The sequence below is a fragment of the Clinocottus analis genome, unplaced genomic scaffold, assembly GCF_023055335.1.
Source record: "Clinocottus analis isolate CAN_PGR_092001 unplaced genomic scaffold, fCliAna1.0.p SCAF_5, whole genome shotgun sequence".
Taxonomy (NCBI): Eukaryota; Metazoa; Chordata; class Actinopteri; order Perciformes; family Cottidae; genus Clinocottus; species Clinocottus analis.
Window position 1 is genome coordinate 10,696,152 of NW_027176207.1, and position 14,090 is coordinate 10,710,241.

At 38.9% G+C, this 14,090-nt stretch overlaps 1 protein-coding gene across 1 annotated transcript in view; it reads left to right on the forward strand.

Annotated features, from left to right (window-relative positions):
• tpbgl (trophoblast glycoprotein like) overlaps positions 1-1,940 on the forward strand; it is a 2,178-nt gene extending 238 nt beyond the window's left edge. Inside the window, exon 1 of the mRNA XM_068601221.1 lies at positions 1-1,940. This exon is cut by the window's left edge and continues 238 nt beyond it. Within this exon, the coding sequence (XP_068457322.1) occupies positions 1-836 (836 nt within the window). The 3' untranslated portion in view covers positions 837-1,940.
• The last annotated feature ends 12,150 nt before the right edge of the window (positions 1,941-14,090 follow it).

A 14,090-nucleotide genomic window follows, 5' to 3' on the forward strand; every position in this document is an offset into this window, starting at 1 on the left:
TACTCAAGGGGAGAAACATTTCAACTTTACAGCGCGGTGCGTTCATGAGCAACGGGACGGAGTTGCAAATGACCACACTCTCGCTGTCCTATAACGGGATACAGGCTATTGAACCTTACGCCTTCCTGGGACTCCCCCGATTGCATTTGCTGGATCTAAGCCACAACCAGCTGGAGTACATCTCAGCCAGGGCTTTCCACGGGTTACTGGAGCTCCGCTCTCTTTACCTAAATCACTCTATTTTACCTCCAGCCACAGAGCAGCTCTCAAGCGCTCTCAACACACAGAGTTTGCGCAACCTCCACAGACTGGAGTTAGCGGGAAACATGCTGAAGTCAATTCCCCTGTTGCGATTAGATATGCATAATCTCCACGCGTTAGTGCTGATAAATAACTCAATAGAGAGCATAGGAGGAAGAAATGTATCCATGTTGTACCAGCAGACGCGCATTCGAGTTTACTTGGCGTTAAACCCGTTTCGGTGCAACTGTGAACTTGAGGCGTTTTACTACTGGTTGAAGAACTCATCCCAGTGCCCGGATGCAGGGCGTCTCCTGTGCATCGAGCCGGAGGCAAAGCGGGGGATACCCGTGGAGAAGCTCCGGGAAGAGGACGTGAATTGCATGAACGAGAACCTTGAGGCGGTTTCATACGTGTTCCTTGGTTTAGTATTGGCTCTGATAGGGGTGGTGTTTCTAATGGTGCTGTATCTCAACCGGGGAGGCATCAAACGGTGGCTTAACAACATCAGAGATGCGTGCCGGGACCAGATGGAGGTCTACCATTACCGCTACGAGCAGGACTCAGACCCGAGGCTGGCCAACGTGGCTGTTTAACCTGTACTGAAACATCCGGCCAATGCCGTGTGAGTGAGAGGGCATGAGAGGCCACGTTTCCCTGGCAGTGCCCTGTGACAATCCAAATCAATAGAATCAATCGTTTTTACAAACAGTTTCATCTTTTTCAGCAGTTGGCCAATGAACTGCATGTGACATTCCTCTCACACTGAGATATGCACAGAGCCAAACAAAGTTACATGACTTTAAAAGACTAATATAGTAAGTGTTCATCTTGCACAAATGCCTATTTACTCTTCCAGGCACTATTGTACATATTGTATCTCCTCAATAGTGGAATGCTTGTCATGCATCATGTTAACTTGCACAGTCAGCTTGTCAGACTAGCTTAGTATTTTTGATCTTATCAACGAAGTGACTAATACAGTAAAGCTATACACATAACTTCTGAGTTGATAAACTGGAATGAAATTGTGAATCACTGTCATTTTTTAAAACTGCAGCCCTTCGCAAATTGTTGCAAACAAATGTCTTACATTCAAGAGACCCCACCGGAAGAACAAGGTGTTTATGTTTCTAATCTGAGGGAGTGCATATTGCAAAAGGTGAGAGAAAAAAGCGGAAGAGAAGGAGACTAGGCAAAGATGAAGCAAGGAAGCTGGTGAGTGCTATGTAAGGGCAAGCAGGTGATGCTCGATTAAACTGTCATATGTCATGAAGAATACGGAGTAAATTACCAACCTGGGCTTTCTAAGAAGCCTTTGATCTCTGATAATCACACATGTGTATCATTTGCCACGAGGTCAGTTTATCCATGAAGTGGCAGAAGAGACAGAATCTACCCATGCATGTGGCTTGTTGTATAGGCATAGCCAACCAAAACATAAATAAAAGGTCAAATAAAAAATGGCGAGTTAGCAATGTTCTTTACGTCAGTGCATTTTATTATCACTGTCAGGAAATGTTGACTTCATGCAGCACTATGCCATATATTAAACACAGGAAGTGTTTCCAACTCATATTCTTTAAGTGTTTGTAAAATTGCTACACACAGGTGTGAATGAGTGCATCGGCTCCATGTGATGTAATGTTTTGAGTGAGTTTCATTGAACTACAGTAAGATGTCACATTGTCAGCATTTCTGCTCACCAGAAAAGACCTTGACTATCTCACCTGCTTCTTTTTAAAGCACCACATAGTTCACGGCTGGTATAAAGCTCTGCTGCTTGAGCAGTACAGTAGAACAGAAAGGCATGACAGTGTTGATCTCTTCAGCTGTGTGACAAATAAACCATGAAGAATCACGATCAACGCGTGAAGTCCGTATCTCTCTGCACGCAGCTCATCAACCCTCTTAACTAAAGGTCAAACATGAAAAGCTGGAAAACAGCAGGAGAGTAGAAATGTGTGTGTGAGAATATTCATTTAAGTCATTGAACAGAGTCCAACTGACACACGTTAGGCAAAAAATAGATGGCACTGAAAACGCCAAACATATTTTTCTGACTTTTGATTTTGATGTGCTTCATATTTAGCATTATAATGTAAGAGTTAATGAATGTGGCTGACGAATCAGTCTGAATTCCTCTGCTTTCACTCTTCTGTAAATCATAATGAACGTGATTAATACACCAGATTCAAGACAACGAGGCGAGGAATGATTTGTTGTTAATAAATAGATCATTTTGAAACAGAAGGCTGGTTATAAATAGGCATTTCTGTTCCCTCCATGTAAAACCTATTTAGTATTAGAGGTTTGTAAATAAACAATTGAATAAATGGAAATGATATAGATAGATGTATAGATAGATAGATAGATGTATAGATAGATAGATAGATAGATAGATAGATAGATAGATAGATAGATAGATAGATAGATAGATAGATAGATAGAGAGATAGAGAGATAGAGAGACAGACAGACAGACAGACAGACAGACAGACAGAGAAATAGATAGATTATCAAAACCAGATTAATCAATAAAGGAACCAAACTCAAACCCTCTCTTGTGTGTGAGGGTGTGAAGAAAACCCAAGATTCAAGGTATCGCCCTACAAGGATGCTTGAAGAAAAATGAATGAACATCAAATAAAATACATATGACTGAGAGTGAGACATATGTAGTTTGTGTGTGTGTGTGTGTGTGTGTGTGTGTGTGAGTGTGTGTGTTAAATACTAACATCAGCATGCAAACAACTGTACAGTAAAAAAAATGCCAATACGTTGATATAATGTGTATGATGGTCATCATCTTAGTGACATGCTGACACATACATGTTCCACACAGGAGGCTGGCCAGCGGGTTCAAACTCAGAGCCCTATTGGTGTGAGGCCACAGTGGTAACCACGACACCACCTCCCTCTTTATCACCTTTTTTTCCTCTTTGTTTCGGATCCTGGGACACAAATACAGAGGTAGAGACAACACAGTGTTCTGTTGCTGGTTTAAAACGATGGAATTTGTGTTTTGAAAGCATTCAGGCATCACCTCTGCACTTCCCTTGTCATTGCTCCATTCTTTGTTCCTCTGCAATCTTGCTACAGTCTCCTTAAAAAAAAAAGTGTTTGTAAAAGACTTGCTCTCAGCCCTACACGACACACCCTCCCTTTCTCTGCCTATCCCCCCCTCTCGCTCCCCTTCATCCAGGTAAATTACTTTATCCAGTTGAGTGACTTTGTAAAGGTTGCAGGGACGGGGTTTAAGCTGAGCCCAGTGAAAAAGGAAGAACGGAAAAAGACAGATAAAGAAAAGGGAAGTAGCGAAAAGATTCATTAGAGTTTGTGTCGTCCAGACACCAAACGTCCTTGACTTATGCAGAGCGATGACTCATCTCCTTGCTCTTTGTGGGAATGGCCAAAGCACGACTGCAAACTAGGGGAGATGTCTAAAATGGAAACTATCATCTTCATTTTTGAACAGATGCTGCTATCAGATAATTTATTCATATCTGAGCATTTAAACTTCAGGCAACTTTTTAAATGGCCTCCATCTTTCTTCCGTAGTAACACTTTCTCTATGATGTCTCACAGCCCATCAACCGCTGATTGAATATTGAATATATGCACTAGTTAAATGTGAAAAGTTTGTGATGTGACATGTTAGTTAGTGATTGCTGGATGTGCCCCGTCTGCCTTTTGAAGCTAAAGCATGGATTTTGTCATTGTGGGAGAGGAGAAACAGAGGTGTCTCTGCGGGGAGGAGGAGGTTGAGCGTTGAATCTGGTTAGAAATTAGGTGGAAGTCTTCATGATGTCCAAATCTTTAGCACACAGCCACAGCAAACAGAAACATATTGCATTTCTGATTTGTTTTTTGCAGAAATGTTCTCATAAAGAAGGAGGCAACAGCTGTTAATGTGAACGAAAAAAGTGGAGGACTCCTCATGGTGTACAAGGACATTTGTATGACACTGTTTTTATTTCTCATCTCTTCACTTTTAATGATATCTAAAATTGGACGTTTAAAAATATGGGCTGTAAGTAAATTTCTTTAAACCAAACACATAACACAAACAAACAATCTTGATGACGTTTCTTTTCTATTAATTGTGATCAAGATACATATTGAGCAGCGCTCTCTGGTGGACAAACTATTTAATGTGAAATTACCGCAAACTGAATTTCTTTGGCATCTCGGTACTGCGAGTTTAAAAAATGTTCAAATCCTAGTCCTATGCTTGAATATCAAGTGATAGTCCACATCACAAAGGACACAATAAAAGATTAAAATGCATTCTGGGTTAATATGCTCTTCTAATGTCTTTCATTGTTCACTTTCTCTGTCCTTGAAGATCTCTGATGATCTCTCAGAGGTCCTCTGATGATTAGGCTTCAGATTTCTGAGGATAGGAATTAAAGTTGGGGACGAGGACTCCCCCAAAGAGGGAGAGACAAAGGGAAGTCAACCATGACTTTTTTTTTTTAAAACATACTGCTTTGAATATCTGTCAGAGAAGGGTTTATCGTGTCACAATATAATTTCAATTAAATGTCAGCTTTCAAGACCATCATTTATAGCTCATTATAAGCGTGCACCCCCACACATTCCCTTCACGTTTTTTTCCATATAATTGAGGGCATGCTTGAAGCTCATAGTCCTTATGAGATTAATTAAGCTTAAATTTGAACAATAAAAAGTGTGGTTGTTTGTTTTAAACAAGGTCATTAACCGGCATTCAGTGCTAACGCCGTCATAATTGGAGCTCATTAGAGAGACTCCCAGGAGTCAGAGGCAGGAGTGAATCCTTTTGTTTGGGGTTACTGTGCCCTGTTTGATGATAAATTCACCCTCAGGGAATATTTAACATTTGGCATTTCTTCATATTATTTTGTTGACTTAAATCATGCAGCATAAGCTCACACATACTAAGAACAGATTAGTATGGAATCCAACAGAGACGTCCATAAAAGTATTGTACGAGACAGAAAATGATGGAATAATCAATCTCATTTGACATCTGGACTACTCCAATCGATATTTCCATTTTCTGGCTACTATGCAGTGTAATTACAAACCATGGGAACCAATATTCTGAAGTGTGATATTGTGAACTTTTGTCTGGTCTCTAAGCTGAAAGGTTGTGGGTTTTCATCAGAACCACATCAGGTTTTAAAGAGGATGCCTGCAGTCCTGCCTTTGAGTTTTGATTCATCCTGGACGGTGGATGAACGCAGCCGGCTGGTCGATTGGCCTTTGACCGCGAGGACAGATTCGGTCTGAACAAGCTGTCGAGGTATCTCAGATGGATACACGTATTAAACCCGTTGACTTGCCTGTCAATTTATAAGCAGAAGCATATGAGCTTCTGAGAGAGAGAGTTTTGACCTTAATCCATGACTGTAAGGCACACATCAATTGCTAAGATTTCACACGGTAATTCTGACCAAGTTCTTTCCGGCAAGGTGCCCCTTTTGATAGATAACTTGGTTAACAAGGATCCAGTTCATCCTTCACCTCCCTGCAGTGTTGCAGTCAAGGCCACTTAAACCAAGACCAAGTCTTGACTAGCAATTTGAGGAGATGAGACTAAAACAACATTAAGATCAAGGCAGGGTGAGACTAGTCAAAACCAAGACTAGACCTCACTTATATCCTCGCAGTTGTGATCTTGACTGGTCTTGAAATACGAGACTCTGAGAGTCTGAGACCAAGACAAGGTCTTGAGTACTACCAATGAAAAGGTGACGCTGATGCACAAGATATAACATTGGCACCGTGGCAGCTATTAAAATGAGAGCCAAAAAAAGCTGACTAACTCCAATCATAGCTGCTTCTATAATGAATAACAGACATACTTGCTGATGACCTTATGGCGCTGTCTTTTTATGGAAAGTGTCAAACAAAGTTTATGGTACTGAATATTGAATAATCAACAGCTACCTCACAGCTGCATCACAGCTAAGAGACACTAATTAAGCGTTTAGTCTCTCAAGGACAAGTAAATATAAGCTGAAATCACTCCATCAATATTCGTATAAATGAGATGTCTATAGTGTAGAGTTATTGATGATTTACTAAGCCATGCTCAGCAGCCAATTTTAGTAACGGAATAGTCCATATTTAAAAAAAAAAAAAACAATCTTTGAATGATATCTTGAAACCAGCAATGAAGGTACAAACACGAGACGAGACATTGCATGCAGATGTGTATTGATGTACGTCCACCTTATTTCAGAACATTCAAGTTACAATGCAGTCATTTTCTACATGAATACCGGTCAGAAATTCATATCTAATCTGATGAGAAAAATATCAATTTGGCTTTCACAATAAGAAAACACAACATTCTATGTTTTTAGACATAATTCTACTCTATATATCGGACAAGCAGCTCTTCAATTCTCACCCAAATCATTACCTAATTTGTGGCACATGTGACACAAGCACACCACTGTGGCTCTAATTACAGTAACACACACATATTTAAATACATTATTTTTGAATCACTGAAGCATTTGTAAAAGTGAGAATAAATCAGAGAAATACCTGACGACAAATATTCAGTCTAATTACTAAACGTTTGGTGCTCATTAAATCTCACTCCCTTCAATTACAGCAGCATTTACAGTAGCTAATTAGCTGCCAGCGAGCCTGTTTAAGCAGGACGAGCATGAAACAGACTGCCTCACGTTGAGATGGCTATAAAATAATTGCAGTCTCAGCAGTTTGAATATTTCATGTTGTCCTTCGCTTGAGAAGTTGCAGATCCTCTGAGCGGTCACATTGAACCGTTACCTCAGAGAAAAGAGCATCTGCTTGACAACCTGTCCGTCACTTTCTGAATATTTGAAGAGCTCTCTCCTCTCAGTACGATCTCCAGCCAACTTTTACAACCTTAATTTAAATATGAAGCAAAAACATGTTACAGTACACTTTAACCATTCATTCTCTGTCTCTGTATATTTATATTTTAAAAATCAAAGTCCTGTAAAGCCACAGTTTCATGTTATTCTCATACTCACATAACATCCCTGCAGACTGACTTTTTGCACCAACCATTAAAATCAGACAACTGCTACCCCTGCCTGTCTTTTTGGCCGTCCACTTTTTAACAATAAAATGTGTTGATTTATTCCAAATTCTTTTTTCTAACTTTGAACACTTCTATCAGTGGCGGACCGTCACGGTCTTTCTAAGCCTTGTCTCTTCTAAGCCTTCTCTCTTCAAAGCAGTGGAGGGACGAGGACCCATTAAAACGGACAATAGTTGGCTTGTATTAACTTATACAACACGATACAATACTCATTATTTGGGATAGGATTTTAATTGCGAGTTTTATAGGGAGTTCAGTGCTTTGTGATAGAGGCAAATTAGATTAATTAGGCGGAAGTCTAAAAAGTAAATTGTTTTTATTTGTGATCCTCTGTGATTTTTCTGAGGGCACCTCTCTGAATGATTTATATGGATTTACATCATACGTGTCATAAATGCAAACATTGAGGGGAAAATCCCTTTATATACATGTCATTTTTGGGTGATAGATGTTAAGTTTGGAGTGTCACTTCTTGGTACTACTAGCTTTTTTTTGCAATCTTGAAGTTAATCAAACAATTGCAGCAGTCCATATCTTAGCGTTTCAAGGTACACTGGACATGCTTTTAGAGGAGTTGATGTCGATTGGTAAATAATGACTGGAGCTTACACAGCTGCCATGTACCCAGAGAAAGTAAATATATAGTAGTTACATTTCAAACATCAATTTCACGCTCAAGTGCTCATTTATATCCACTACTTTGCAGTGAACAGAATCATAAATCAATGCCTGGATAAAAGAAATGTAGATTAGGCCGTTTAGGTGCAGCAATAAATCAGGTATGCCTATGACTTGTTAACAGCAGTATGTTAAAATACAATTCTCACATTAAAAAAAAAGTTAGGGATTTGGGGTAAAACGTTACATTTTGACAATGAGTCATCAGCCCGTGACAAACTGTTTCACAAAGACCTGCGCTATAAGTCTTGAAACTCTAAATCCACTACTAGAGCACCCTGCTTATATCAATTCAAGAAGAGTTTCTTGTTCTTGCCTTATCAAGATCCTGTAATCCAGTTATGTATAGTTACCTAATAACCTTTATAAATCACAGCCAGGCTGAGCCTCATGAACGCACTCCTGGTGCAAATCATCAAAACACAGTTTGTCATGGGTTATTGCATTACAAGGTCAATGTACTATTCTAACATGGATTGACTTGACCATACAATAAAGTTAGTACTTATATTCAGTCTTGTCCGGCAGTTTGACACTTTTATGAGATTAAACTTGAAATTTACAACTCCTACTTCATTTTATCATCAAAAAGGACATGATGACCTAAGACAAAAGCATCGTGCCTCGAAGGGTCTCTGTAATGAATCCCAGTTGGGATGGCATCACTGGGGAACAATGTAATGACCTTGCCTGTAAACAAACAACCCTCCATTGAACTGTTTGCCTAATTAATCTCTTTCGTCATTCATTAAAATTACATCTTGAGAAAACCTGACACTTCAATTCAAAACAGACCACCAAAAAATGACAGATAGGCCGCCCTTCTTTAAACCCCCATAATATGAATGTTTAATGTTACAGGACTCTGTAAATAATAAAAAATATTGTCAATAATTTATTATGTTATGTAAACAGAAAGTGGTTTAAAAACTGCAGTTCAGTACAGTATAGTATAAAACACTTTGTATAGTTTATACATGACTCCTACTAACTTGTGAAAAACATATTAGTGTAACAGTTTAGTAGCCCCCTCTTAACTTTTAACTTTCTATTGTGTATTCATAATTTATAATATTTGTAGTTTGTATTCTGCACTACATAAAGATGTCTCTTATCGTCTTTGTTCTCATGGATCATGTTGGGCTCTTGGCCGGACCTTATCTCTAACTTTTCCTATTTTCAAAGTTTCCTTATTGCTTTGACACTGACTCACCCGTTTTTCATGATTGGATGTTTTAAGACCTTTGTGGTGACCGTGCACAATTCTTTTAAGCACTATATTTCACTGTTAGACGGCCAAACTGCTTTAATAACAGGGAGACACCATATTTTTTTAAGTTTCAGTTGTATAGTGCCGGTCGTTCCTCGACTGACCTTATTGAGCAGATCAGGTATCAACCAGTTGTGTCTAATCCAATAATAATATCGGGCAACTCTGTTTATAGCAACCTCTGCCTTAGATTCCCCCACATAAAAACAACCCCAATGAGGTCCACACATTTTTAATTTGCAAAAAGAGAGCATTGTATTGGGACTCGGTAAAAGAAAATCAGTATTGGGAAAGAAAAAGTGCATTTCTAATTATCATCCCTCAGTAACTCAGCAAGCCACCTGCTTTGCATTTGTCTACTCTAATGGTGACCACACAAACATTTGGATATGAGGTGGCTTCCTAAAATCACATTAAGTAGTGTAGAGATTCATGCTGGTGCTCCTTATATTTCACTATTTTTCTCCCACGTCACTGTTTTGAAGTGACATTTCTGCAAAGCTCATGTTACACCTGGCCTTAAATACCCAACATTGGATAGTACATTAATTGAGTGATTGAGGTTACCAAGGACATCATGACTGGTGGCCTTTCATATTTTTAAAGTTATTTAGAAGCATTATTATTTAAATCTCAAAGTTACTTTTTCAAGTAACTTTGAGATGTCTTGTGAGCATTCAACCTATTTTTATGTTCCTTTTGGTGATTGCACAGTAAAAAATGTCAAATCCAAAGTTTATTGAAACTTTTACCACACTTCCAATACTAAGAAAGGCTACTTCCGAAAAGGCATCAGCAGCTGCTACGGGCTGAGCTTGAATGCCTAACTTCTACCGCCCAGAAAAGAGGTGACTATTAGACAATTAGGGGGTTTAAACATGAGCTTTTCAAGATCACTACAAACCCATTAATATCACTGTACCATTCCTATTACACGCACATTTTAATTGCAATAGTGCAAAATATTCTAATAGATACAGATGAGGTTAATTAGGCTTAAGTCTGAATAATAAAAGGTTTGTTTGTTACAGGCAGAGTCATTAAGCAACTTCATTTGGTAATGACATCACAAATAGAGCTCATTAGCAGGGTTCCCAGGAGTTAAAGAGGCAGGAAGCACTGTGCCCTGTTTGATGATAAAAGCACCCTCAGGAAATACTATTGATTGTACATGTCAAACATTTTGTTGTTCAGGGAAAGTGAATGAAACAATGAGGGAAGGTGATTGCCCCCAACACCTCACCCCTGTACCCCGTCTCTCTCAGAACTGCTACTGAAGGAAGCGGCAGTGACCTGAGCCAAGAAGGAGTTCCTCTAGGGATGAAATTTAATGAAGGGCGGTTACTGTCTGTAGTTGGATAGTAATGGGGGTTAAGGGAAGTAACGCTGTTTGTTTCTTCTCTGTACTGGATGACAGAATTGGTGGGATAGAAGTGAACACAGACACGGGCTTGAGGACATTAAGGCTTCTTCAAAGGTTTCCACTTTTAGTTTTAGTACATTTTGGGTCAATGTTGGAATTAAGCTTCAGTTTAAGATGAAGATTGAGAATTGAAATGTATTGTTAAAGGCTAAGGTTATAGTTAAGTAAGTCAATATAGATAGACAGAGTTATAGATAGATAGATAGATAGATAGATAGATAGATAGATAGATAGATAGATAGATAGATAGATAGATAGATAGATAGATAGATAGATTGATATGTACTTTATTAATCCCAAGGGGAATTTTGTTGTCATAGTTGTGCCCAACACTTTACAGACTCCAAATGGAATAAACACACAAAATAAAATAACAACAGGGATGTCAGATATACATACAACATTTAAAAAATAATACATGTAAAACATATATACACAATAGTGTACAAATAACTGTAGTGTGTATTAAGGAAATTAAATGTAAACAGAGTGTGTAAAATGTGCAAAATATGTAAAATATGTATACACAATAAAATACAAACATCTGTGCAGTGTGTATTTAAGGACATTAATTAAGTTTAGACAGATTGTGCAAAATGCAAAGTATGTGTAGTGTTTATGAAGTGAGAGAAGTGTAAATCAACATAAATGTAAATGTGAATGTGTACAGTTAAAATTAGTCCACAGAGGATCTGGCCAGAGGTGATTTGTTGTACAGTCTTATTGCTGTTGGCAGGAATGTTTTCCTGCATCGGTTCTTGTGGCAACGGAGCTGGATGAATATTTTGGAGAAAGTGCTCCGCTGACTTTGCAGTAGGTGGTGCAGAGGGTGGTCCGGGTTGTTCAATATAGACAATAGTTTCTTCAGAGTCCTCCTCTCCACCACCTGTTCCTTCTTAACCAGTTTGTTAAGTATGTTGGTGTCACCGGCTCCAATGCTGCTCCCCCAGCAGACAATGGAGAAATACAAGGCACTGGCCACAACCTAGATCTAAGAACATATGTGTGTAGAACAAAAAGAGGGACGCTAAATTTGCTTATATAGTCTCTTCATGTACAAGAATGTGTAAACAATTTACATTGAACAAAGTTAAGCCTGGAGTGTTATTACACACCTGTGCATTGATTAGTCACGTCTGACCATGTTGCATTGATTTATTTACCTGTTCTAATTGTGTCCATCTTCTTAATTGGCTTCTCAGGTGAGGAGTTGCTGATGATGTGGAAGGGGAGCTTCTGGAAGGGTTTTCTTTACAAAATTGTATATAATTGTCGCTATTTCTTCCAGTTTGAGTAATGTTGCTCCGGTGGGTTGGTAGGATGCCGGGTGATCCCCTGGGACACCGTCATTAAGGGGGAGATGTGACAGCACCTGCCTATCACACAGTACAAGAGTAATTATCTGTCCCTTTAAGTGTCACAGGAACGTTGATGTGGCAGATTACTGGATGCAGAGCATCTGGTCCTGGAGCACCTTGGGAATAAAAGACTGACTCCAGTATTATATAGTTTCTATAGTTAGATTTTGTGTTATTTAGTCTCTGTCCGGATCGCATGGACTCATCCCTGCCAGCTAAAGCCCGGTAATGTCTTGGTTTGGTCTTCCTTTGTTCTCCCTGAAAACACCCCACACTTCATGCTCACGCATTCACATTTACATTACTGATGTTTCTGACTGACACACTTCACAGTTGTAGTCTTTTCTTTACTTGATTATAATTAACACCTTCAAATTCACTGTCGTCCACTGTGTCCTTTCTCACATTTGTCAAGGCCTCAGAGCCGAGTTGTGACATTAATTAATTATCTAAATAGCAAACAGCAAGGCAAGGGCCTCTTTGCACTTGAACGGCCCGGTGAACGTGTTCATGAGAAGGTTGCAGTTTCTTTCAAGCCAGATGGGGGGTAACATTCTTACCCTACTCATTCATAATAATAATACTTTGATTTTATGTAGCGCTTTTCTGAATACTCAAAGACGCTTTACATAGGAATCATTCAGACACTGATGAGAGGAGCTACATTCATACACCGTAGACGCAGCTACGGGAGCAATTTAGGGTTAAGTGTCTTGCTCAAGGACCCGGCCTGACGGAGCCTGGGATCAAACTGCTAATCGGTGAACATTGAAAAAACGATAAGCCTATATATATATATATATATATATATATATATCATATGTTATGTTGTTAGTTTTTCAAAACAAGTTCACTTAATTTAAACCTGGCTTTAGCAGTAAACAGTCACAAGAAGAAATTTGCTTAAAATGCTAACAATGAATGTAAATTGAATTTAAAGCCTAAATGGAAGTTAATGTCCTTTAAAAAAAAGCCAACAATTTATAAAACACAGCAGAACTATTTGATTAGAGCTGAAACTAAATAAATCACATGTGTATTCTTAAGGAAAACATATAGCTTAGAAACTGATATGTGCCAGATGTGTAATGGATATCAGTGTCCAATTTGGGTCAATAGTCTGAGAGGAATGAAGAGACAAAGTATTTACTTTCACGTGACCTGTGCTCCTTTCAAGGTAAACTGTTTCGCGTGTGTCTCTATTCCTTGTTTCATCAATGACAGATGACAGAGAAGGGGGGCTTCTCTGGAGGATATAAGTTGACTATTCACGGCGTACGATGCCAGAGTCTTCTGCCTCTTCACTGGAGGAGGAAGAACGTTCTGAACCATCCAGCTGAATGTACTGCGACTCCTGTCTGTAGCTCATGTGCGATTGACATGTAACCTTGTTATATTCTTTTATATCTTATTTGAATTGAATTGTTAAAAGACTAACTTGCTCAAAGTACTGTTGATTCTCACGAGGAAACTCTTAAGTTCCACCACAAAACATGTATTAGATGAAATGTAGATAGTCAGAGGACACTTGTGCCGTGTCAGGGAAATTACTTCTGGCATTTCTCTTGCGGCAGGTGTAAGTTCAATTAAATGACAGCTTCACACGACTTCCTCTTCACTTTTAATTGTCTTTATTGCTAATAGGTGCAACTGAGATTAATTAGTCTGAAGTGTGTACAGTAAAAGGTTTGTTTGTTCAAGGTCAGGTCATTAACCAACATTCTCTGGTGATTGCAACACAAACTAGGCTCATTAGAACTATTTTACTTTGTCTCACCACAGCCTTTTTCATTTTAAATGTATCCCCTGGAAACATTGTGCAATAGAAGAGTCATTAAATGTATTTGTCACTGTTAAATCACTTTGTACTAAAACAGTTCACACAATGTTCAAAAAGTTCTTTAACCTCCTGCCTCCTCTTTCCTGAAGATGAACATAGCGTGTCAAATCATCCAGTGATTTGTAGTGAAGTTGTTGTGGAGGTCTTTGAAGATATAGGAGAATATTATCTTATGCAGCATTTGGGTTCAGT